The sequence below is a fragment of the Haliotis cracherodii genome, unplaced genomic scaffold (assembly GCF_022045235.1).
Source record: "Haliotis cracherodii isolate W230 unplaced genomic scaffold, xgHalCrac1.p SCAF_17, whole genome shotgun sequence".
Taxonomy (NCBI): Eukaryota; Metazoa; Mollusca; class Gastropoda; order Lepetellida; family Haliotidae; genus Haliotis; species Haliotis cracherodii.
Genome location: NW_027266272.1, coordinates 2659940 through 2687160, shown reverse-complemented (window position 1 = coordinate 2687160; position 27221 = coordinate 2659940). Strand labels below are relative to the sequence as shown.

The following is a 27221-nucleotide window of genomic DNA, read 5'->3' as shown; positions in this document are numbered from 1 at the left end:
CCAGCCGGGGGCAGGGAGGGGGGGCAGTTGCCACCGGTTTTTTTTTATAGAAAACAGTTTTATTTGAATCATGAAAATACAAGTTGGGGACAAGTGATACTTGTAAAAGTATTTCCCCCCCCCCCCCCCTTTCAATAAAAGTTAACTACGGCCTTGGTAGTCCTATGGATACCCGGGTCCTTCTCAGTAAACACCCAACCCGAGTACCGGAGTTTCCGGTCCCGGCCCTGCGCTACTGTCTGGTGTCATGCTTGTGGTGTGTCATATGTGTAGGTGTCACTTCTGTGTAGTGCCCTGCATGACAGTCACTCACTTGGCGAGGCAGGCGTTGGGGAAAGTCTTTCCGTTTCCACCACACATCGGCTGGTAGGTGGCTGGGCAGTTGCCTGGCATGCCTGCAACACAGAGACGCGTGTACTCACCGTGGTTACAATGTGTTGTCACAACAAAATCAAGAATACTTGGCCACAAATTCCAGGCAAAGAAACTGAGGCTTATGAAAATAAAAGAATTGGTTCTCAGGCAATGGCTTTAAAATATATTGCGAGCAGGTGTTTTTTCTCTCTTTTTATTCTTAGTTGTTCAAACTAGTATGTAACCAAATAAACAGTTGTGTTACCAAATAAACAGTTGTGTACTATCAACCTGGGAAAGGGCCTCCCTACAAAAATGTATTTCTAATGAGTGAGTGAGTGAGTTTGATTTTACGCCGCTTTTAGCAATATTCCAGCAATATCACGGCGGGGGACACCAGAAATGGGCTTCACACATTGTACCCATGTCAGGAATCGAACCCGGGTCGCATGACGAGCGAACGCTTTAACCACTAGGCTTCCCGACCGCCCCCGTATTTCTAATGAGTTAATTACTGGAATACAGTATTTGACTACAGTTGACTTATTTTTTTTTGTTAAAAATGAAAAATGGGGCTTTATGATGATGAGGGCATGGCCTGAGAAACATGACTATTATCATTTTGGGCCCAAACTATGTGACGTCATGTTATTAGTACATGACTGTACAAGTACAAGTTTAGTAATCTTACATGACGTGCCAAAATATGTCTACGTAAGTTGAAAACATAGCCACAACACAGTGCAATGGTGGAGTAACTAGGTTGTACATTCGTGACCAACTCTTGTGTGTTATTCAGGGGACAAGCCGAATAGCGACTCGTGCCGATCTCATGGCCATTTTTGCGACCAGGTTCTGTCTTAGAGAACGGGCATACCTAAAACCATTATCAAACCATTGAGTAATGGCTCACATATATTTCCCCATATATTATATATATTTCAGATGCAATTTAAAGCACACCGGGACATGCAGAATTATACAGTATGATTGAACACATTTAACTGTGTCTTGGGTATATTTTTAGATGCAAGACATATATAAAATCAAAAGTTATTTCTGAGGGATTCTTTGACAAAGAACTTGAAATCATACACGCATTCTGATTGGTTTGTCGTATTTTCGCACATAACATTCATCGATAGGGGGACGAGTCTTCTTGAAGGTTCAGAAAGGGGCGAGTGGTGACAAATGTAGCTGGTAGAGTACTACAGAAATATATCCTAACCAAAAGCGAACTACATTTTGAACACACAACTGAGCTTACGCATTTTGTTATGAACGGAACAAAAACCGGTTTGTTGCAGTGTGAAAACAGACGTTTGTGATCCAAAAGCAGAGATGGGTTACATTTGTAGTACACATGTACCGAAAGGTTCCTGTGTCACCGATCCTAACAGTAGTAACCACGGTGATATATTTCACCCAGTCAGTGAGAGACTGTCCGACTCACCTGTGTAGTGACCGGCCGTCAGACCAGGGTCGACTGAGCATGTCCGGCGGGCACAGATCAGGTGACCAGCGTTGCAGATACAGTTGCTTCCATCAACCACAAAATGGCTGCCATGATCTGATCAAAGCAACGGAAGGAGTGACAGATTAATTTCATATTTACAACCAAAAACAAACGGGTTAGAGGCTAAAAAAATACTCTTTAAACAAGGTGTGTGTGTGTGGCTGCTTGTACAAGTCTGGAGTGATGCCCATTTATAGTGCTAGCACACTGAGTAAACTGACTCCGAGCCAACCATTCCTTGTTTCAGCCCCTTTAATGCCTCGCGCCAGACAGGGTGACAACAAGTGCAATCTTTTAATAAGTTTTGGTATGACGCGGCTGAGGATCGAACCAGCGACCTTCCACTCTTCGGGCGGAGGCTCTACCACTAGACCATGGAGGCGGTTCTATTGCAAACAAACACTGAAATCAGCATTGAACAGTATTGACTCGTCCACGATTACAGAAGATGGATAAGAGTTACCCCCCTTTGACCATAATGGTCATCGGCTTTCTTGAAATAAGTTCAAGTGCTTTTACGGGTACACAGCACAGCAACATATATGTACATGAGTATGGCTGCTTGTATTAGTCCGAACTAAAACCAGTTTTATAGTGCTAGCACACTGAGATACCGTGGTTCAATTAAACAAGGACACCCAACTCAGATACAGTATATTGACTCTGAGCTGACAAGTGACAAGTACTGGTCTTTTCTCATTCCCTTAATTGCATGGGACAGGCAGGGCAACAAGAAGTACCATTTTTCAAGTTATTTTGGTATGACGTAGCAAGGGGATCAAACAACCCATCTTCCACCCTGGGAAATGCTCTTCTGACTACACAAGAGAGGTGGTCAACATCATACAGGACACTGTTTGGAGACAGCTCTGACATAAAGACTAATGGAAGTACAGTAAACTATGATAATAACAAACACAAAGGGACCACTAATTTTTGTTTGTGATAACCGTAGTTCGTTATAAGCATTTATACAGCACATATGCAACAAATGGCCGGGACTACAAAAAATGTTTGTCATATGTGTCACTTAGTCATAAGCGTGTTCATCATAAACGTAGTTTACTATAAATTCATTTCAGCTATTGGTAGTATTTATCACATGGTGAGCGAAACCCATCAAGGATATATGGACAGTTGACATCAAGCTTACCTTTGATGTGTCCCGGTCCCATGTTGCAGTTCTTGTTCTGCAAGCATGTGAGGGGAGAGCAGTTGCCGACCTCCCTGCGGTGGCCGCAGCGGCACGCCTTGAAGCACTGCTGGCTGCGTGTGCTGGTCTGCTGGTCCGGGATCCGGACGTAGGCTCCGTGGGGGACAAGGAAGCTGGACACGTGTCCCAACAGGCACGCTGGAGGAGAACAGACAATGTTACTGGTGGCTTGTGGGTACAGAGGACATTACTGGAGGCTGTAGGGTCAGAGGACGTTACTGGAGGCTGTGGGGACAGAGGACGTTACTGGAGACTGTGGGTATGGAGGACGTTACTGGAGGCTGTAGGGTCAGAGGACGTTACTGGAGGCTATGGGTGTAGAGGACGTTACTGGAGGCTGTGGGGACAGAGGACATTACTGGAGGCTGTGGGTATAGAAGACGTTACTGGAGGCTGTAGGGTCAGAGGATGTAACTGGAGGCTGTAGGGTCAGAGGACGCTACTGGCGGTTGTGGGGTCAGAGGACGTTACTTGAGGCTTTGGGGACAGAGGACGTTACTGGGGGCTGTGGGTATGGAGGACATTAATGAAGGCTTTTGGGAACAAGTACTGCAAACTGAGAATGTAACTATCTTTAACGAACCTGATTTACATATATAAGGTTTGCAATTGTCCTTGTGTTTACACTTCCTGCGGCGGACAAGACACAGCTCCCGAGACCGACACGGGTTGGGGCGACACGGGCTTGTCACCTCCCACGACTTCGACACATGCTCACTTTCGGCTGTAAACATAGATATTTTACAAAATGAGAATAATACAATACATAATAATAACAATACGGAAACACACTACATGAAAATGGACACAAACTGTGAGAAAAGAGCAGATAATCGTCTCGCAAGTTAATTCTCCACAAAATAAACTTCTTTGGTATAGCAGTTTTATCCTGAGTTGTCAGTATCAGTTTCGTTGCATCTGCGTAGTAAATATCGATAAAAGATAGCTACGCAGTGGTTTATTTCACGACAAAACATTGTTCTATCATGACATCATTTCTGGAGATTCGAATATGCGCTTACGACTTGATGACGTCCTAAATTGGAGAGGTAAGTTGTTTCCCATAGATGGAGATGGGCTACGAAGATAAATGCACTGGCTGATCGATTGCATCCAAAAGTGGGAGAGATATGACAATCGATACAAGGAGAAAAGGTACAGATAATTGATGTGAGGATTGAGAATATGCGTGATATACCTAACTTAACCAAACTGTTAGTAAAATGGATGTGTCCAACATTTCCGAGGTCGGATTCTATATCTAGGGAGTCATCATTATTATAATTAACTACTTTTTCGTACCTATTTTTAAAGCTTATCATACGTTCTCCCTGAAGTGTTTTATTGTACAATAAACAACTCCCACTCTTGGTATATTTCTTAAGTAAACAACATGACTTACTGAGGTATCTGGTGACTGACGTGCAGGCCCCTGGGTCCGAGAGTTTAGGCAGTGGGTGACAAAGCTGGGGTACACTCTGGTCGCTGTTGAGACGGGTGTAGTCCACGCACTTGTTGAGGATGTAGATGCAGTCCTCCCTGATGACACAAACACCGGCGTATAATGACAATAGACATCAAACATAATCGGAGAGTGAGTGAGTGAGTGAGTTTGGTTTAAAGCCGCTTTTAACAGTATTCCAGTTATATCGCGGCGTGTCAGCTTAATGTGGGAGGAAAGCCCGAAGTTATGCAGGTCTCAGACGTTTACCACTTCGGTGAAACCCACGAGCACGGGTATGGTGCTTACAAACCTAGAAACATAATCGGGGAGAACCGGGATTCGAACCCACAATCATAGGTTTCTGGCGTGTTCAAGGGACGCAACTCTGCACAGCTAATCGCGGAGCCTTAGACGATTGGGCAACCCGTGCCCCCCATAATTGGAGAAATCTGGACTTCACCACATGGCCATGAGGAACAGCCAAGGGAAGCAACTCTGCACAGCAAATTATAGCACCTTAGAGGCCTGGGCTAACTGTGACTATATGCGTGAGGTGGAGTGAAATAGAGTTTAATGTCATGTCCAAGATTATTGCACTTATATAGCGATGTGTGTGTGTGGTGGCTTGTGCTAGTCCGGACTGATGCTGATTTACAGTTTAACATGAATACCCCATTCAGACACAGTATATGGACTCCGAGCAGACCAGTCTTTGTTTCATTCTCTTAATGCCAAGCCCCAGACAGGATAACACCGAGTACCGTCTTTTGGTATGGCGTGGCCTGGGATCGAACCCCAGACCTTCAACTCTCCAGGAGGACACTCTACCACTAGACCACGGAGCCGGTCGACGGTATGAGCGATAGGAAAATACTTACTGACAGATTGAGATAGGGCTTGGCTTGGAGTGGCAGGGTTTGATCTGCACAGCACAAGCGATGGCCTTCCACAACTCCGGCTCACACTCACGGATATCTGAAATGTACAAGGGCAGTATTTTCATATTATCTTTAAGCCAAAGCCAGGCCAGCTAATGAAACATTAAAGACCAGGGCCCTGATCCACATAGCTTTCGTAACTCCCATAGACTTACGGCAGCCGTCGTGCTAAGATTGTTTTGTGGTACGGGGGGACCTGACGCTTCAATCATATACCACTGATTCACTTTCGAAATGCATGTACATAGATGAACAGTACAAAACAAGAGATAAATATGCACATCATTTAGGGCTGGGACGGGTAACTGGGGTGCTCGGGTCAGGTGGGTCCTGAGTAGGTCCCAGGTACCCACAGGACTACCCGGACCGGTGGATAGTCACGTGATATATTGTATATATAATGACAAGTCGCAAATGTTTGCATTTTTTCTGATGATGCACACATTCCTTTTGACTTGTACATGTTTGAGTCAATTTCAGTGAATATGCATGATCTGATCATTTGATACATGTATCGAAATAGTTTTGGCCAGGGCTGCGGTAAAATGATCCCCTTTTCAGACATTTTTTTCCCCAACCCTGAGACCTGCAGTGAGTTGCCGTGAAGGGTCGGGTAATGGGGTGGGGGGGGTGGGGGTGGGGGTGGGGGGGGTGGTCAGGTACCCGGGGAGTAAATTTGGACTCGTCCCAGCCCTAACATCACTCCTAGTGTTTAGCACACGCATTGCCATGACCCAACAGCTTCATTCTTCATCAAGACAAAAGAGTTACCTACCTTTGACTGGGATGGTCATCTGGGGCAGGGAGATGATCCCCTTCTGCCAGATCTTGATCGTCTTGCGTGCGCTCTCGTCCGCTGACCTGGTGCACGACCTGAAGGGCTCGGTTGGACGGAAGTTGAAGTTGGTGCAGAACTCCAGCTGGCTGCACCCAAGTTTGCAGGGTTCATCAACTGGGGAAAACAAATATCAGCGACTTCAGATGGGGTAGGAAATCAGTGTCGGTCATGATATCATTTTAACAGACTGGCAAGAATGTACCATTTCTTCCTTCTACATGTCAGCAATCTACCCTGCTCAGATATGATCGATCCTCGATCAAACCCACTATCCTTCATACACCCAACCATCCTCCATCCACCCCACCATCCTTCATATGCCCTTCCTTTATCCACCCCACCATCCTTCATATGCCCTTCCTTTATCCACCCCACCATCCTTCATATGCCCTTCCTTTATCCACCCCACCATCCTTTATACGTCCTTCCTTTATCCACCCCACCATCCTTCATATGCCCTTCCTTTATCCACCCCACCATCCTTCATACGCCCTCCCTTTATCCACCCCACAATCCTTCATATGCCTTCTTTTATCAACCCCACCATTCTTCATACGACCTCCCTTATCCACCCCACCATTCTTCATATGCCCTTCCTTTATCCACCCCACCATCCTTCATACGACCTCCCTTTAACAACCCCACCAGCCTTCATACGGCCTTCCTTTATCCACCCCCCATCCTTCATACGACCTCCCTTTATCCATCCCTCTTCAGTCTATTCCACCACCCATCCTCCATCTAGCCATGCCACCATCCTTAATCCGACTTCCCAATCTTCCCTCCACAGTACCTACCATCATGCAGACAGTTGTGCATGGGGGCCTCCAGTACAGAGACAGGCTGGATAAATGAACAACTCTTGTCAAACTCGGATCCGTGCTTCGTCCAGCTCTTTGTGTACGTCTATAACATACAAAAACACAAAGAAATATCAGTTATATCCTTCACACTTTATGAATAAATTTGTTAACACGACAACTAGTGGGGTGATAGAAGAATACAATTATTGCAATAACCACCTGTCAACAAGAACGTTTATGTATTATTTTAACCATAATCATGTCATCACATACATACAGCTACAATTGTATGATTTCTTAATACATCTCTGTAGTACTTATAAGTTACCTGTCTTAATTAGCCTGAGCAAAACCTAATGAAGATAAATGTTAACAATTTTGGTAAATTTATTGCAGACTGGTCATAATTCATAGCCATTTTGTCTCTGCCCAAACAGGAAGTGAACTCACATGTGTGCAAAGCTCCCTACAGCGATCCGAAGATGCTTTGGCACAGCACTGGAGTCTTGCACTATCGAAGGCGGTGGCAGGCTGGGTCTCATTCTTCTTGGTAACTGGGGGAAACAGGAAACACTGCCACAAGGGATCCTGGGAATTAAAGAAGAAAGTCATGAATTGGTAATATGACAAACCTATTGTAACATCATCAGGTCCCTACCAAGTGTGTATTATATAGATCCGATGGGAACCGAACACAATATCTGGGACTTCTTAGGACAACAAGCATGACCTGTACAGGAAGCAGTCAATGCATTCAATGCCCTACTTCTGAATCAACCAAGCGGAGGATTTTCACAGCAAAACTTAGTTTTGTTTGTTTCTTGTTTAACGACGCTCTCTCAGAAATACTCCAGCAAATATGACGTCAGCCTTTAAAAAATCAAGTCTAGGCCTGACAATCCAGTGATTGACATCATGAGCATTGACCTTGGCAGTTGGGATACAATCACATGCACCAACCAAGTCAGTGAGTATTTTCTTATCTATTGGTCCTGTTGACCGTGAATTACACATTACACGAGTAAGCCATCACATCATAACTTTATTAACATGAGTATTTGTTTGATTCCAACATGGAAACTTGCAACTTGTTCTGACATCCACTGCAGACCTGAGCCGAATATCGCCCTCTGACAGGCCTAGCTGAAACTATGGATGGTGTAACAACAAGATTGCTTTGTGGAACAGGTCAATAGCGATGTTGAATATGGAAATTATCCGACCCATCTGTTTGTATCTGTGACGGCGATTGCAGCATCAATAATGCAGACAGCAGACACAGGGGAACATTGCACTAGCCACGATCCTGCTGTAGCCGGGATATATAACATATAATGACCTGTTTCAGGCAATTATCAACATCATTGCACTGGTACCTGTCATTACCAATACTCTTTGTGTGGAACAGGGCATCTTTCTCACCACAGTAAGTCACACAAGTGGAGAATAATATAATGCTGGTATGCTTCATTCATAAAATTTTAGTTGGTTGGTTGGTTTGTTGTTTAAAGCCGCACTCACCAATATTCCAGCTATATGACTGTGGTCTGTAAATAATCGAGTCTGGACCAGACAATCCAGTGATTGATATCATGAGCATCGATCCACGCAATTGGGATCGATGACATGTATCAACCAAGTCAGCGAGCCTGACCACCCGATCCCCTTAGTCGCCTTTTACGACAAGCATGGGTTATAAAATTTTAAGGACAATTATAGGACAATAGGGGACACTAAATAGGGCACGCCCCTTCCTCTTCCCCACCTGACCAAAGCCACTTACCACCACCTGTTCTATCAACTACTTAACCATAGGTACCCGTGAAGATCTGGGGTAGAATTGGCTTTCGGTAAACCCACGCTTGCCATTAAAGGTGACTATGCTTGTCGTAAGAATCATCTAACAGGAGCGGGTGGTCAGGCCCGCTGACTTTGTTGATGCATGTTAGCATACCAATTGCGTGGATCGATGCTCATGAGCTCAACCACTGGATTGTCTGGCCTAGACTCGATTTTTTACAGACCACCGTAATATAGCTGGAATATTGCTGGAGTGCAGCGTTAAACAACAAACAAACAAACAGACAAACAAAACAGACCTTCACCATAGCACACCTTAACCTCAAAACAAATCTTTATCTGTCAAAAATAATTCTTTGAAAAGGATTTTATTGGCTCGAACAGCCGAGACAAATTGCAGCTAAAACTAAGGATGATCAAACGAGTGCAACATCTCACTGACCAGGCAGCTTCAAACCCAGCAGCCTAATTGATTGTCTTGGCCTTGTAACCTGAGCCATTGTCCTTGTAGTACAATGTTGCCTATCCTGGCCGCTGAGATTCATAACCCATCAAATCGAGCCAGATCAAAGACTACGCACGGATTAACATAGGACCCATCAATCAGACCAGCTCGTATCTCATTCCCAGAACAGCTTGAAACACCAAAACGCTTAGGCTGGCGAAGGCTAGGGAACAATATGGAGAAATGGTGTAATAAAGAGAGCTGGTGATCAATACATGACAGCCTCCATGTGATACTGGGGTTATCAATCCCTCGCCCATCCTCATACTCAGACATGCGTCACTTCAAAAGAGCAATTTAAAAAGTCCAGTAGGTGGCGCCCTCTCTGTGCATCGTAATCGCTTCCAATGGTAGATTGAATTACGCATCAACATTTGCAATTCACTAGATCAGGAATCAGCAATCAAAATTACATCAAAAAGTGGAAAAAGTGTGATTAAACTTCACCTCTTGGTACCAATACCACCAATCATCAGTAAGATGGTCTAAAAGAAAAATTTGATCATCAACCTGGATATACGACTCTTTCAAGTAAAAACTGTCTTAAACTTCTCAGTGGTGGATATTTGATAGGGGCCATCTCACATTGGTCTTCAGGGACCATCTCAAAAGAGTAGTTTCACAATACCTCAAGCTAACCATGTCTTAGTGAGTGAGCGAGTATGGTTTTACACCACTATAAGCAATATTCCAGCAATATCACGGTGGGGTACACCAGAAATGGGCTTCACACATTGTAACCATGTCGGGAATCCAGCCCGGGTCTTCAGCGTGACAAGCGAACGCTTTAACCACTAGGCTACCTGACCACCCCTAACCATGTCTTAAGACTATCACACCTATCTTCCAGAAATAACCTCCCAGAAGCCATCTGGGACTCTACCGTAACAGTAGAATAGTCTGGTCATTGGACGTTAATGTAATTGAGATAAACATTTACAGCTAGCCGTATGGGACAGTGTTGTTAGCACAAGGAAATACATCCGTCACACCCACCCCATTTGAAATTCATAAAATGATATTTGTTACCAAACGCTTGTATTCGAGGTGTGACATTCAAATTAATTAACTCTAACTGACAGATCTTCTGTTAGCTTAATAAACCTCAAGAGAAGGTGTGTGCTTGAATTAATCAAGTCGGAGGGAAGGGTTCTGGCTTCAAGCGATAATTTTGAGTACCAAGATCACCAGAGTTGTATCCCCATTCCACCTCCTTCATTGACGACACAGAACCCATGCAAAGAAAAATGCCAGAGAATGGCTGTTATTATCACAAATGCTCCATTCTTATCACTCTCCCACCAGGCAGCACTCCATGCCGTCAGTGAAACTGATTCGTGGCCCCATCAGTAGATCATGCTGTCGATCAGCCAGTGAAACACCACCACATCTCTTCCTCCATTAAACACCCAACACTATCATTAGTCTTCACACACGATGGAGAGAGGAGTTTTGAATATTGTCAATTCTTGTATGATTACCAGAAATATCTTTGGAGTGGTGCCAAGCACATATTGGAACTGTAACCATACCAACCAGATTTTTTCCCCCAGGGAATAAATAAACAATATACCCTATGTGAGATGGAGGATAACGCATATATATCTGCATTAAGATAAATAGCCCTTTATAACTCCTACTAAAAATAGGAATATGACAGGCAAGAATGTAGATGACGGCAGCTATGAGCTGGGTTAGACACACATGTACAGTGATACATGTACACATATACAGATACATGTATGTACATGATTGTGTCGAGATGCTTCAGAGCTTGCATCACATGTGGTAGATATGGCCAATATTGCATATCACTTTCTACATTCCTACATGTTTCATATACATTTGTTTGTTTGTTTTGTGGTTTAACGCCACACTCAGCAATATCCCACCTATACGACTGTGGTCTGAAAATATTTGAGTTTGGACCAGACAAACCAGTGATTGTAAATAACTGAGACTGGACCAACATCAAGATTTGACCAAACAATCCAATGATTCTTCTTATGAGATCTTACAGGTCACCGAGTCGGACCACTCCCGCAGTCACCTTGTATGAGAAGCATATGCAATGGACCAATTGAAACAGCACAGGCATGTTGATATTCATATATACCAATGTATGGGAGTCCCTATACACAGAAACCAGACACATATAGACAGAAAAAAAGAGTTAGTTTAAGATAACTGTCACAAATCAAAACATCTAATATTTCCCTTCTTACAAGTCCCTGTACAACACAAAAGCTTACAGTTAAAGCCACTTGGCTAAGGGCAATGAATTTCTAGCCTGTTTGTTCAAAGATATTCCAAACCAAATCTGCACATTTTGAAATTCACACTAGTCCCCTTGCTTGTGTCTAGTAAATTGTGCTGAGGACCAGTAAGAATGCAATGATGGAACTAGTCCTCTGAGACTTGTAGCAATTCTGAACAATTCTTAATGCTTCACTTATGCTACAAATCTGACTGAACAAAAATGACAGAAAAGGTAAACATGGTGAACATGTTTGTCTAGTTCAAGCAGGACTACTGACAAACTCTGAGGATAAGAAAAACAAAGTTTTTTTTTAATGGATTTCAATTCCGACGCTACCCTAATTAAACAAAGACAATGTCTCAGTTACATTCTGGCAATGATTCCGTCAGCCTTCAGACTAGGGGGAATATTTCTTAACAAGTTTTACCTGGTAGATATTATCTTACAGACCTGTCCAGATATGAACATTATTGTCAAATCATAAATCTCACATGAATATTCTAGAACAATGGCTTCAAGCTCATCTCTACCCAGATATTTCCAACAGAATGCAAGTTTCAATTTATTGGACTCTCGGGTTGGATTCTCTCGACAAGGAAAGAACTGAAATTAAAACTCTGGTCGATGAAGTCATCTTTGAAATATGAAGCCGTGGCAGATAATTATCTTGGCAATATTAAAGCATTGAAAAACTATTACAGTAAATATCACATTCACTGTACGAACCGGAGTCAGGAATGTTACACTTTCCTTGCTTCAAGGCAGGAGTGTTGCATTTTACCCACAGTTGCTCACAGTGATGACGAAGACATAAGCTTACTGCAGGTAACCAGATACAGGTATCAAGTACCACAGAGACTGATTCGGGCATGTGTGATAACGTATCCAATTGTTTCTCCAATATCCGAACAAATTGCTTCATAAGCTCTGCCATGTACACGACAATTAATATGATACAGTTGCAGAATAACTCCCTGAGGATAACAGTGGAATAAGTACAGAAGATAGTGTAGAGCTTATGAAATCAATCTACCATGTACTTGGGAAATACTTGATTCTGATTGGTCAGTCAGAGGTATCAAATCGCAATAACCACCTCATTGGTTGAAACAGCGGATTTGACAACATCAACGTGGAAGATAAAAGTAAAAAATGTACTACTTCCTTGTCATTGTCAATAGACTTTTTTCAAATAATGACACGTACAATTATTGGTTATAAAATGCAGATATGCGGTAAATCAATATATGTGGATGGCAATAAAAAACGGTAAATCGACTCAACAATTTGTATTCCAGTGAAAAACAGAATGATTGGCCTTTATTACAACAGCTAGGCCTGGCATTAGGCACCAGATCGGGGAGCATAGGATTTCCTGGAATGAGTGATTCCCAGTCAGAAATATCACACCAGCCCGCTAATAAATAAACAAACTAGTGGTTGATATAATGAGCAATATCTCATCCAGAACGTGACACACAATCAGCGAAGTCACCGAGTCTGACCTGCCATCCACCTCGGTTGCTTGTCACAACAAGTGTATGTTCTTGGGGTGGGGGTTGTCTCTACTCAAAGGTTAAAGATCACCTGATTCTTTCATATTACTATATACCATGACACATCAACTACAGTAATATGAGACTGTCTCTGTAGTCTCGTGGAAGAGCTTCCGTATGTAGAGCGGAAGGTCCGGGGTTTGATCCCTGGTCACGTCATACCAAAAGATGGTAAAAGATGGTACTTGTCGTTACCCTGTCTGGCGCTCGGCATTAAGGGGCTAAAACAAGGACTGGTCGGCTTGGAGTCAGTATACTGTGTCTGAGTCGCGTATTGCTGGGGCGGACCTATGACTGTAATGACATCAAATCTTCACTATAAGGAACAGCTCAGAAACTCTTTACATGGACAAAAGCATTAGAATATTGTGAGACACCCCCCCACCTCCCCCTGCTGATGCTGTGGTGGCAGTTACTGACACATCCTGTTCCGTTACACAGGCCTTGACTACCAGCAATAATTCTAGCTTCCACACATCTGGGCAGCAATTGGTCAAAATAAAATCCTATCTTTAGAAGTGCCAATTAAGTCCTTTGAAATTCTGAGCATTCTTTTACCAGATCAATATAACAGCACCTCGGCCATGCGGACCCTTTTTTGTCAAACGAAACTTGTCAGACTGAGTGATTGTTTTAGCTCGGGAACATCATTCATGTTCAAAGATGCATTTATCAGCGGACAATCACTCTCTCCTCATAGGGGAAATGCTAAATTCACAATGTCACCTGATTTTTCAAACTCAAATTTTCTCCATTTGAAGGAAATGGGAACAGATTTGGTTGGAATCAGCTAATCATACAACCCCTATAGTTTTGGCACTGCCAAGTGACCAACTCAAAACTCAGCTTCAAAGCTTCAGGAAGATGGTTACAGTGAAACAGTGAGAGTCTTTACCCCAACTTTCACGAATATAGTAGTACCATGACTATTAGTTACAGCATGATAGTTGCAATGACATGTCCTCTTGCGAGGTGATGTGAAATTGGGTGTAAATTCACGTTCAAGATATTCCACATACATAGGTACGTGCATGCAAGTGTAAGGGTGCTTGTACTTGTCCATGATATTGCTGATTTGACGTTAAACTTTAACTCACTCACTCATTTGTACTTGTCCAGTCTTGTGCCGGTTTAATAGTGCAAGCCCTCTGAGATACCATGCCACAGATTAGCATGGATATCCCACTCGAAAACATTCCATTCCGAGCCGACCAGTCCTTTTTTATTTCTTTAATGCCGAACAACAGGCAGGGTAACAACAAGTACCATCTTTAAACATCTTTTTGTCTGACGCGGCCTGGGGATCCAACCACCTACCTTCTACACTCCCAACAGACGCTCTATACACTACACTCACGGAGCAGTGATCCTTAATCTTACAACTTTAACAACTATTAGATCATTTTACCACAAAGTAACTGCAATAGTGCTACCATTCCTATTGAGACACAAGGCCACTTGCACAAAGAAATTGTAACTACCTTTCCCTACCTTAGATGCATTTGTGCAAGTGGCCCCCAAATCCTACACCCAAATCGAGTTTGATACATGTAGGATTGTTTGGACACATTTTAATCAATATTTGGCAAAAGCCATATTTTTGCTGAAATAGTTTTCCTTATCAATACTGGGTGAGTGAGTATGGTTTTATGCTGCTTTTAGCAATATTCCAGCAATATCACAGCGGGGCACACCAGAAATGGGGTTCACACATTGTACCCATTTGGGTAATCAAACCCGGGCCTTCGGCTTGACAAACAAACACTTTAACCACTAGGCTACCCCACCGCCCTTCTTTATCAATAACACAGTGTGACTGCCATCATACTTTAAGTACGGCAACTAAAAGAGTGGACAGGGTCAGTTATGACGTGACACACAACTGACATCATGGTACCTGGACATGCATGCATGACTTGTATGTCTTTTCAATATGGCCACGAGCCACAGCCATATTCCCCAATGAATATTGTAATGTGTAAGAGAGGGTTGTGGATGTCAGTATATGACAAGGTCTTCTTACCCGCATGTCTGGGGAGTCGCAGGTTTTGATGAGGGCCTCTACCATCTCGTCATCTGTCAAGGACGTCTTCAACACTCTCTCACACTCCTCTTGGCACTTCTGCGTTTTGGCTTTCTGACAGCAAGGTATGTCTGAAAATAGGGTATGTCTGAACACAGGGAAATTCTCAAAGTAGGGTATGTCTGAAATAGGGTGTGTCTACATATGGGATGTGTCTGAACACAGGGTATGTCTGAACACAGTAAATGTCAGAACACAGGGTATGTCTGAAATAGGGTAATGTCTGAACATGGGATGTGTCGGAACAGGATATGTCTGAACACAGTGAATGTCTGAAGACAGGGTATGTCTGAACATGGGATGTGTCGGAACAGGATATGTCTGAACATGGGATGTGTCTGAACACAGTGAATGTCTGAATAGTGTGAATGTCTGAAAATAGGGTATGTCTGAAATAGGGTATGTCTGAACACAGGATGTGTCTGAACACAGAGTATGTCTGAACATAGGGTATGTCTGAACATAGGGTATGTCTGAACACTGGATGTTGGATGAGTCTGAACACAGTGAATGTCTGAACACAGGGAATGTCTGAACACTGGATGTGTCTAAACATGAGATGTGTCTGAACACAGTGAATGTCTGAACATGGTATGTCTGAACATGGGATATGTCTGAACACAGGGTGTGTCTGAAAATAAGGTATGTCTGAACACAGGGTATGTGTGAACATGGGATGTGTCTGAAAATAGGGTATATCTCAACAGGGAATGTGTCTAAACACAGGGTATGTCTGAAAATAGGGTATGTCTGAAGACAGGGTATGTCTGAACATGGGATGTGTCTGAAAGTAGGGTATGTCTGAACACAGGGTATATCTCAACAGGGGATGTGTCTGAACACAGGGTATGTCTGAACACAGGGTATATCTCAACAGGGGATGTGTCTGAACACAGGGTATGTCTGAACACAGGGTATGTCTGAACACGGGGTATGTCTGAACACAGGGTATGTCTGAAAAAAAGGTATGATGAACACAGGGTATGTCTGAACACAGGGTATGTCTGAACACAGGGTATGTCTGAAAATAGGGTATGTCTGAACACAGGGTATGTCTGAAAAAAAGGTATTATGAAATAGGGTATGTCTGAAACGAGGGTATACTCACTGTCTTGAGGGATGCTGGCTCTGGCCGAGCGGGTCTGGTTCTGGACACACTTGGCCACTGGCAGGCTTCCCCCCTTGCAATGTCGGTACACCACGTCGCGGTTTGCTCTGGCTGTCGTTGACCCCAACAGGAAGTAGCTGTGACAGACGATGCTGCAGCTGTCCCGCACTGACTGATGACAACACTTGTTTCCCACTGAACACAGACAGACCAGGAATCTCATTGGTCTACTTTATCAATATTGTATGAGCCAGCTATAATATTTGTTTTGTTTGTCTGTTGTTTAATGCAGCACTCAGCAATATTCCAGCTATATCACGGCGGTCTGTTAATAATCAAATCTAGACCAGACAATCCGGTGACTGACATCATGACCATCAATCTACGCAATTGGGATACAATGACATGCATCAACCAAGTCAGCGAGCCTGACCAGCCGATCCTGTTAGTCGCCTTTCACAACAAGCAAAGCTGTCTTTTACGGCAAGCATGGGTTGCTGAACACCAGTCAATGCAGTACACAAAGTGAAACACACTTGTATGGTGCAAACAAACCAGTAATCATAATCTGGGATTCAAACCCAGACTCTGGAGTGATTAAGGGAGATAACTCAGTAAGTATTATAATGAATAGAAGATGAATGCTTATCGAAATTCTTCTCTTCTTGTTAACTCGACATAAGTATTATACAAAAACAACAGACTTAAACAAGTATTTAATATACTTGGGTCGGCCGATGTCAGTGGCTGTTTGTCTGCTTACCGCTGTGTCGGTGTAGACATTTATAGAGTGACTTCTCTGTGTTCCGATCGCAGTGGGTGGAGTCGATGTCCTTCATGGAGTGGGCCTGCCAAAGACAAAACCTGTCTAAATGACCGATCAATGGAACATGCTGGTTGGTTGGTTGGTTTGTTGTTTAACGCCGCACTCAGCAATATTCCAGCTATATGACGGCGGTCTGTAAATAATCGAGTCTGGACCAGACAATCCAGTGATTAATATCATGAGCATCGATCCACGCAATTGGGATCGATGACATGCATCAACCAAATCAGCGAGCCTGACCACCCGATCCCGTTAGTCGCCTTTTACGGCAAGCATAGTCGCCTTTTACGGCAAGCACGGTTGCTGAAGACCTATTCTACCCCGGATCGTCACAGGTCCAATGGAACATGTAGGTGTGTAGTGGAGTGGTTCATGCTCAAGAGGGGTGGTGGGGTAGCCCAGTTGTTAAAGCATTCGCTCATCACACCAAAGGCATGGGTTCGATTCCCGACATGGGTACAATGTGTGAAGCCCATACTTTAACATTGGCTTTCAATAGTCGTAACGCTAAGATCGCGTTGGGGAATCAGGCACAGGTGTTAGACGATTACCACTTGCATCATGACCAAGAAACACAATCTAGATGAAACTTGAATTCCAACTCATTATCATAGGTTTCTGCAATGCCCAAGGGACATAACTCTGCCAAACACAAGCTTGGACACACTGACAGAGAAAATGCTGTAATATCATGATCAAACAGTGAAAGAATTCTTCATTCATATACACTGTCGCTGCCTAAAATGTCCATAATTCCTACCACACCAAAATAATTCCCCCACAATTCCCTGCAAATCATTGAATTTGTGCTTCTTTCCAGATGGTGATGACTTACAGCCATGCTGGTTACAATTGTTGATTTGTTGGCTCAAGGGAGATAACTGCTTGACAATACAACTCCATACAAACATGCCACATGATAAGACCAATATATTAAAACTCTATCACTGATGATTTAACATATATGATTATATTTCCCTCATAAAATGTGTTCTTATCTTCAGATTCTAGCATTATCTGCAAACTTTATAGCCTGCTGTCTGTCATACCTGCATTTTGGGAGTACTGAAATATCAAACATTCCTTCATAATAAATCAGACATTGTTTATGGTGAAAAATCACCGGACCTTTAAATCCTATCTATGCATAGCAGGTGCCAGATCATTATTTGTCATAAATTTGTTATATAAATGGCTGAGTGTACACTTCTACATCCTCCAGTGGGTGTAAAAAACATGAACTATTGGATACATCCTCAGTGATTCTTGCCTCCATCCAAACCATCTTACTCTTCTTGTGGCCCTTCATAGTGTTATCCTACAGTAGTACAAGACCTCATCTTCATTAGCACTCTCTATCTCATGACAATCCCCAAACTCTCACACCCTGCTCTCTAGAACACCCGTCCCCACATTGCTCTCTAGAACACTCCTGTCCAACACTGCTCTCTAGAACATCCCTGTCCCCACCCTGCTCTCTAGAACACTCCTGTCCCCTCTTCTTGCCCTCTAGAACACCCGTCCCCTCCATGCTCTCTAGAACAAACCTGTCCCCACCCTGCTCTCTAGAACACCCGTCCCCTCCTTGCTCTCTAGAACAACCTGCCCCCACCCTGCTCTATAGAACACCCTTGTCCCCTGGTTACCCTGCTCTCTGGAACACCCATGTCCCCACCCTGCTCTCTAGAACACCCGTCCCCTCCTTGCTCTCTAGAACAAACCTGTCCCCACCCTGCTCTCTAGAACACCCCTGTCCCCACCCTGCTCTCTAGAACACCCCTGTCCCCACCCTGCTCTCTGGAACACCCCTGTCCCCACCCTGCTCTCTGGAACACCCCTGTCCCCACCCTGCTCTCTAGAACATCCCTGTCCCCACCCTGCTCTCTAGAACATCCCTGTCCCCACCCTGCTCTCTAGAACACTCCTGTCCCCTTCTTGCCCTCTAGAACAAACCTGTCCCCACCATGCTCTCTAGAACACCCGTCCCCTCCTTGCTCTCTAGAACAAACCTGTCCCCACCCTGCTCTCTAGAACACCCCTGTCCCCACCCTGCTCTCTAGAGCATCCCTGTCCCCACCCTGCTCTCTAGAACATTCCTGTCCCCACCATGCTCTCTAGAACATCCCTGTCCCCTCCCTGCTCTCTAGAACACCCCTGTCCCCTCCTTGCTCTCTAGAACACCCTGCCCCCACCCTGCTCTATAGAACACCCTTGTCCCCTGGTTACCCTGCTCTCTGGAACACCCATGTCCCCACCATGCTCTCTGGAACACCCCTGTCCCTTCCCTGCTCTCTAGAACACCCTGTCCCCACCATGCTCTCTAGAACACCCCTGTCCCAACCCTGCTCTCTAGAACATCCCTGTCCCCACCATGCTCTCTAGAACATTCCTGTCCCAACCCTGCTCTCTAGAACATCCCTGTCCCCACCATGCTCTCTAGAACACCCCTGTCCCAACCCTGCTCTCTAGAACATCCCTGTCCCAACCCTGCTCTCTAGAACACCCTGTCCCCACCATGCTCTCTAGAACATTCCTGTCCCCTCCCTGCTCTCTAGAACACCCCTGTCCCAACCCTGCTCTCTGGAACACCCATGTCCCCACCATGCTCTCTAGAACACCCCTGTCCCCTTCTTGCCCTCTAGAACACCCTTGTCCCCTCTCTGCTCTCTAGAACAAACCTGTCCCCACCCTGCTCTCTGGAACACCCCTGTCCCCACCCTGCTCTCTAGAACACCCCTGTCCCCAAACTGCTCTCTGGAACACCCCTGTCCCCTCCCTGCTCTCTGGAACATCCCTGCCCCCTCCTTGCTCTCTGGAACACCCCTGTCCCCTCCCTGTCCTCTAGAACACCCCTGTCCCCTCCCTGCCCTCTAGAACACCCCTGTCCCCACCCTGCTCTCTGGAACATCCCTGTCCCCTCCTTGCTCTCTAGAACAAACCTGTCCCCTCCTTGCTCTCTAGAAGAAACCTGTCCCCACCCTGCTCTCTAGAACACCCGTCCCCACATTGCTCTCTAGAACACCCCTGTCCCCTCCTTGCTCTCTAGAACACCCGTCCCCACCCTGCTCTCTGGAAATCCCTGTCCCCTCCTTGCTCTCTAGAACACCCATGTCCCCACCATGCTCTCTAGAACACTCCTGTCCCCTCCTTGCTCTCTAGAACACCCCTGTCCCCTCCTTGCTCTCTAGAACAAACCTGTCCCCACCCTGCTCTCTAGAACACCCCTGTCCCCACCCTGCTCTCTAGAACATCCCTGTCCCCACCCTGCTCTCTAGAACATTCCTGTCCCCACCCTGCTCTCTAGAACATTCCTGTCCCCACCCTGCTCTCTAGAACACCCCTGTCCCCACCCTGCTCTCTAGAACATCCCTGTCCCCACCATGCTCTCTAGAACAGTCCTGTCCCCACCCTGCTCTCTGGAACATCCCTGTCCCTACCATGCTCCCTAGAACAGTCCTGTCCCCACCCTGCTCTTTAGAACACCCATGTCCCCACCCTGCTCTCTAGAACATCCCTGTCCCCACCCTGCTCTCTAGAACACCCATGTCCCCACCATGCTCTCTAGAACATCCCTGTCCCCTCCCTGCTCTCTAGAACACCCCTGTCCCCTCCTTGCTCTCTAGAACACCCTGTCCCCACCCTGCTCTATAGAACACCCTTGTACCCTGGTTACCCTGCTCTCTGGAACACCCATGTCCCCACCATGCTCTCTAGAACATCCCTGTCCCCACCCTGCTCTCTGGAACACCCCTGTCTCTTCCCTGCTCTCTAGAACATCCCTGTCCCCTCCCTGCTCTCTAGAACACCCCTGTCCCCACCCTGCTCTCTAGAACACCCCTGTCCCCTCCTTGCTCTCTAGAACACCCCTGTCCCCACCCTGCTCTCTAGAACATCCCTGTCCCCTCCTTGCTCTCTAGAACACCCTGTCCCCACCTTGCTCTCTAGAACACCCCTGTCCCCACCCTGCTCTCTAGAACACCCCTGTCCCCACCCTGCTCTCTAGAACACCCCTGTCCCCTCCTTGCTCTCTGGAACACCCCTGTCTCTTCCCTGCTCTCTAGAACACCCCTGTCCCCTCCTTGCTCTCTAGAACACCCTGTCCCCACCTTGCTCTCTAGAACACCCCTGTCCCATCCTTGCTCTCTAGAACACCCCTGTCCCCACCCTGCTCTCTGGAACACCCCACCCTCCTCTCTCCCCTACCCCACCCTCATTTCTCCCCTACCCCACCCTGCTCTCTGGAACGCCCCAACCTCCTCTCTCCCCTACCCTGCCCCACCCTGCTCTCTAGAACATCCCTGCCCCACCCTGCTCTCTAGAACATCCCTGCCCCACCCTCTTCTCTCCCCTACCCTGCTCTTTAGAAAGCCCCACCCTCCTCTCTCCCCTACCCTGCCCCACCCTGCTCTCTAGAACATCCCTGCCCCCTCCCTCCTCTCTCCCCTACCCTGCCCCATCCTGCTCTCTGGAACGCCCCACCCTCCTCTCTCCCATACCCTGCCCCACCCTCCTCTCTCCCCTACCCTGCCCCACCCTGCTCTCTAGAAAGCCCCACCCTCCTCTCTCCCCATCCCTGCCCCCTATGAACCCAGCACCACATGGACCCGCACTTCCTACAAGCATGGTTCAACATCTGGAGATGGAATTAGCATTGCTAGTAGTACCCTCCATAAACAAGGCATGCCATATTTCAGAATGGTGCAAACAGCTTTATTTTAAGCTGAGGCCTAAATAGTGCATCAACAGCAATATGTACAACATCAGACCAAATCCCACACATCTGGTCGGAATAGTTTCCCCACTGCTAGAAATACACCAGGAAAGGAGTAGACATCTTACAATAAATATCTGCATGTTTTACCTGATAGGATCTGACTGGTGATGAAATCCTGGAGTGATGATAGTTTCTGGACAACCAGTTATTATGTATATGCTTCTGGTGATAGTTTCTGGACGACTAATTATCATGTGTTTGCTTTCTGATGGTAAAGTCATTCAGAGAGTCACATGATCTGCCTTCAAACATATCACACTGAAATGTATGCACTGACAATGAAAGACATGTTTGAAAATTACACACAATGATAAGGGCAAGGTTTTAGTTTTGTTGTCAGAGTATGTAAGCAAGCATCTAGTATCAGGGTGCTTCAGAAGATATTGGATAGTCAGTGTAGCAATAGTAGGACCTTGGCACTTTAGTCCCATGAAACAGAGGGAGTAATGTGTGATACTGATCTACCAGACACAGTATATCAGTGTTCCAGTAATTACCAGTTTTTTAACGGTAGAATTAGGCTTGGACCGGTAATTCATGTGACTGCCAGTCCCTGTGGACCGGCAAATATAGTACCTTAAAAATCTTTGTTGTTGAACATAATATTGGCGATATTCATATAAGTATTTTTTTTCGAATGAAGTCAGCTTGTCTGTCACCATCAGGGTTTCCCCTTGTCTATTTTAAGAGCAAGGAAATAACATTTCGCTTTGCTTCAAGGTTAAAGATACATTTGTAGCAACTTCGTCTGGAAATATTCAAGAAAAAGAGAGAGAATTGTGACTTAACTTTGTGTGAATGACGTATAGATCTAAGTTACTTCAGAGATGACGTCATTGCATTGAACATGATGCAGGAATTAAAACCAGGTAATTTTCCATACCTTTTTTTTTTGTTGAAGGTTGGGACTGACAAAAATTAGGTGGGACTGGTCATTTTAGAGTTGCCAGTCAACTAGGACTGGCAGTTTCAAAAGCTAGGGGGCGGTCGGGTAGCCTAGTGGTTTAAGCATTCGCTCGTCACGCCGAAGACCAGGGTTCGATGCCCGACATGGGTATTTTGTGGGAAGCCTATTTCTGGTGTCCCCCGCCGTGATATTGCTGGAATATTGCTAAAAGCGGCGTAAAACCACACTCACTCACTCACTCAAAAGCTAGGGGAACACTGGTTTATATTGCTCCACCATTAGCGCCGTCGCACTGGCTGGTACTGCCCAGAGACTGGTTCCATCCCGGTTGCATCATACCAAAAGATGTTTAAAGATGGTTCTTGTTGTTACCCTGCCTGGCGTTTGGCATTAAAGGGAAAAATCAAAGACTGGTCGGCTAGGAGTCAGTATGCTATGTCTGAGAGGAATATTCAGTACAACTGTGGCAATATATCTCAGTGGGCTAGCACTATAAAAAACGGCATTATTCCCGACAGGTACAAGTCCCAACCCTATCCACCTCTCCCAGTAGTGCAGTACACAAATGGGGGGCACGGGTGGCCTAGTCGTCTAAGGCGACGCGATTCGCTGTGCAGAGTTGCGTCCCTTGAACACGCCAGAAACCTATGATTGTGGGTTCGAATCCCGGTTCTCCCCGATTATGTTTCTAGGTTTGTCAGCACCATACCCATGCTCGTGGGTTTCACCGAAGTGGTAAACGTCTGAGACCTGCATCACTTCAGGCTTTCCTCCCACATGAAGCTGACACGCCGTGATATAACTGGAATACTGTTAAAAGCGGCGTTAAACCCAACTCACTCACTCACTCACTCACAGTACACAAATGACGATTTCCTGACAACAAATGTCCAACTTGATTGAGTTTGATACATGAAGGATTGTTTTGACACATTTTATCAATATTTGGCAAAAGACTTACTTTTGCTGAAATAGTTTTCCTTATCAATACTGAGTGAGTGAGTATGGTTTAACGCCGCTTTTAGCAATATTCCAGCAATATCACGGCGGGGTACACCAGAAATGGGCTTCACACATTGTACCCATATGGAGAATCGAACCCAGGCCTTCTGCGTGACGAGTGAACACTTTAACCACTAGGCTACCCCAGCGCCCCTCACTCTGATGAGAAAACGCTTTAAACACTACACCACAAACCCTTAAAACTATCCAACTGAAGCATACATCCATTTCACTCACCAGTCGGTATGTTTCTAATCTGCAAAGCACTAGCTATAGCCGTCCAAGAAAGTGAAAAATGACATTCAATACTCAGAGGCCACTCTGCTCTTCAACAAGCATTACTCCACAAAAGTAGGAAGTGGCAGACAATAAATGTGACAAAAAGTAACTTCAAATACATAATCATGCATTAATCTTTAAACGAAAAGTTCACAGTAATAAAATGCTTCATACAATGATTGCATTTACTCAAATAACCACACAAATGCTTTTCCCATAATTTTGGTGACGTTTAAACAAATTCTCTTCACCATATTAAGACTGTTCGCTGCAAACATTTAAATCATAAAAGCCTATTAAACGTGACAAAAGCCTTTAAGTTAGGAAACATGATATTTGAATTGCGAGTCAGAATTTGTTAAGCTACAAATTCTTCACAGGGAACAGCATGGGAGTTAACAATTAATATCATAAACTTTGAAAAGCACTTGCTCTGCCCTTCTAAATGCCAGCATGCTTTCCCAGTGAGTCGGTGCTGTAAACTCTGTGTAGAAATCAAGTGGTGTATTTAGATTTCTGCCTCCATGTCCCCTCCTGCTAATGGCTTGTTGTGAAATGGGACCATAACAAAACCTTGCACAGCTGAACGAATATTTGAAAATCTGTGCAACTTTGAGTTTATCTCCTGTAGTGGGTTATGTTCCATTGATTGTTGTTTTGTAGAAATTGAAGATTAACTTGTGATCTCCAGGAGAGCCCTCAGAAAGGAGGTATTACATATTAAGATATTTTTGTTGCTTTGTTTTGATAGGGCAGATTGAAAAGAGAGGCAAAAAAGGCCTACTTCTGTGTGATACCGATCCTTGTTTAATTTACACAAGCAATTTTCTCAAAAAAATAAAATAACATAAAAATTCAAAATACTTACTGAAGAAACAACTTGACAACTTTGAGTGTCACGACCCAATCAATACAGCTACTCAGTTATAAGTTTGTGATAACAGTGGAATGATTTCTTGATGACAGACTACTTCTGATTCTATGTTTGGACCTTAGGAAAGAGCCATATACTGTAGTTAGTTTGTTTGTTTGTTTGTTTGTTTGTTGTTTAACGCCCCACTCAGCAATATTCCGGTATATGACGGCGGTCTGTAAATAATCGAGTCTGGCCACACAATCCAGTGACTGTCATTATGAGCATCGATACACGCACTTGGATACGATAACATGCATCGACCAAGTCAGTGAACCTGACCACCCGATCCCGTCAGTCACCTCTTATGAGAAGATTTGTCACCTTTTACAGCAAGCATGGGTTGCTGAAGACCCATTCTGTAGACTTGTATTGCCTTAACACAAAAATACAAGAAACTTTAACACAACTAGTTTCAAGTCATCCTGATACCTCAGCAACATTTCCCCTGTATAATCCATTATTTGACTCAATTAGACAACAAGCCATGGCGAGGGTCTAGCCATTTTACCTTCTAGGAAGGCATGATATTTTAAGGGGTAAATAATCAAAGGTGAAAAAATTAAATAATTGCCAGATCATATCAATGACAATTTTATGTATTTTGGATGAAAACCAAAACTGTGAATACTTGCATGTGTGAAAACATTTTTTTCCAAAAGAAGAAAAACACTTATTGGTCCCTGAGAACAAACCAACTACTTCCCTTATTCTAGACATACGAAACTACATGGTGCATCCAACATCACATGCTACCAATATACCGATGTGAAAAACATCTCCAGTTCGTACATCATTTTTTCATGATATTTATGATGATTGATGCTGATTCCTTTAGCATCTTTTAAGAATATGCTTGAAAGTAAATAATATCACTCAGAAAATGGATTCATTAGTGCTGCAATAAAGATTTCTCAAAGAAAACATAAACAGTGAGCGGTAAAATTTGAGCTGTGTTAATTTCATTGGTATTTCTGCTGACAGCCTTAAGCCTTAACCATGTCTAGATGCTAATGGCAACAGCTTTTTCGCCAATCTACATCCAGAAAGTTAATTCAAGTATCTATCAACGGCAGAACGCTACCGGGGTGTTATGGCTCTATGGGACGTTTACCTTACAACTGCTTTCAAGGAAAGACCTACTGTTTTCCTAACAACTGGTTCTACGTATTGCCAAGACCACATTTGTTTCTTCAAGCTGGTCTGTACTGGCGGGGGCAGCTCGGCTGGCGTTAAGTCTTCCAAGCTGGCTACTGCACCCTGTCCATTAAAGCTTTGAATTACATAAAAAGCAAAGCTTTTAAAACATTTTTAGACACAGAATCAACAACAAAGCTTTTGTTTTGTCCCTGCTCTTTGGTAATTGTGGACCTTTTTACCTCCTTCCAGCCACCTCACACGCACTATTTTTCCATTTCTCCCAGCCCCGTAATACGTTTCCTGAGAGTCTTGCCTCAGGCGAGGAAACCCGCCTTTATTGATTGTTTAGGGAGAGAATCATCTTGTCATAAACGCTTTAGAGAATTCCCCGAGTTTGCACTGGGGCAGGCATGCAGCAAGGCAAACAGGCTCGCTGATAACTCCTCAATATCTGGATAGATATGTATCAAACTGACACCTGCCTACACAGCAATTAAAGGGGCCGTGTGAGTCTCTATAACATTGTCCATTGATAACATCACTAGGCTCTGTTTCTCTCAAATTTGGGTAAAACTTTAAGGGAAGTTTATATTCCTAATGAAGACACATTGTTCCCAAATATGAAGTAATTCATAAAGTTTAAAACATCAAAGGAAATATGAAATAACCACATTGTTAAAATGTTCATCTATCTTTCACTTAATTAATTAATTTTGATTAATTCATAAATAGATGTTTGTATTGTAAAAAAGAATTATGATGTATCTTTACAGGCATGTTACTCATGTTATTTGCAATAACATGAAACTGTTGTGAACTATGTTTGTTTGTTTGTTTGTTTGTTGTTTAACGCCGCACTCAGCAATATTCCAGCTATATGTCAGCGGTCTGTAAATAATCGAGTCCGGACCAGAGAGTCCAGTGATTGACATTATGAGCATCGATCCAGGCAATTGGGATAT

General features: G+C 44.4%; 1 protein-coding gene across 1 annotated transcript in view; it reads right to left on the bottom strand.

Annotated features, from left to right (window-relative positions):
* Positions 1-27221, bottom strand: part of LOC139464828 (reversion-inducing cysteine-rich protein with Kazal motifs-like) — a 105805-nt gene that overhangs the window by 14061 nt on the left and 64523 nt on the right. Inside the window, exons 6-17 of the mRNA XM_071246352.1 lie at positions 17182-17266; positions 16419-16613; positions 15251-15381; positions 7557-7694; positions 7101-7209; positions 6241-6417; positions 5406-5502; positions 4486-4622; positions 3667-3807; positions 3024-3221; positions 1808-1924; positions 314-395 (exon numbers count right to left, since the gene is read on the bottom strand). Coding sequence (XP_071102453.1) covers positions 314-395; positions 1808-1924; positions 3024-3221; positions 3667-3807; positions 4486-4622; positions 5406-5502; positions 6241-6417; positions 7101-7209; positions 7557-7694; positions 15251-15381; positions 16419-16613; positions 17182-17266 — 1607 coding nt within the window. The remainder of the gene's footprint in view (positions 1-313; positions 396-1807; positions 1925-3023; positions 3222-3666; positions 3808-4485; positions 4623-5405; positions 5503-6240; positions 6418-7100; positions 7210-7556; positions 7695-15250; positions 15382-16418; positions 16614-17181; positions 17267-27221) is intronic.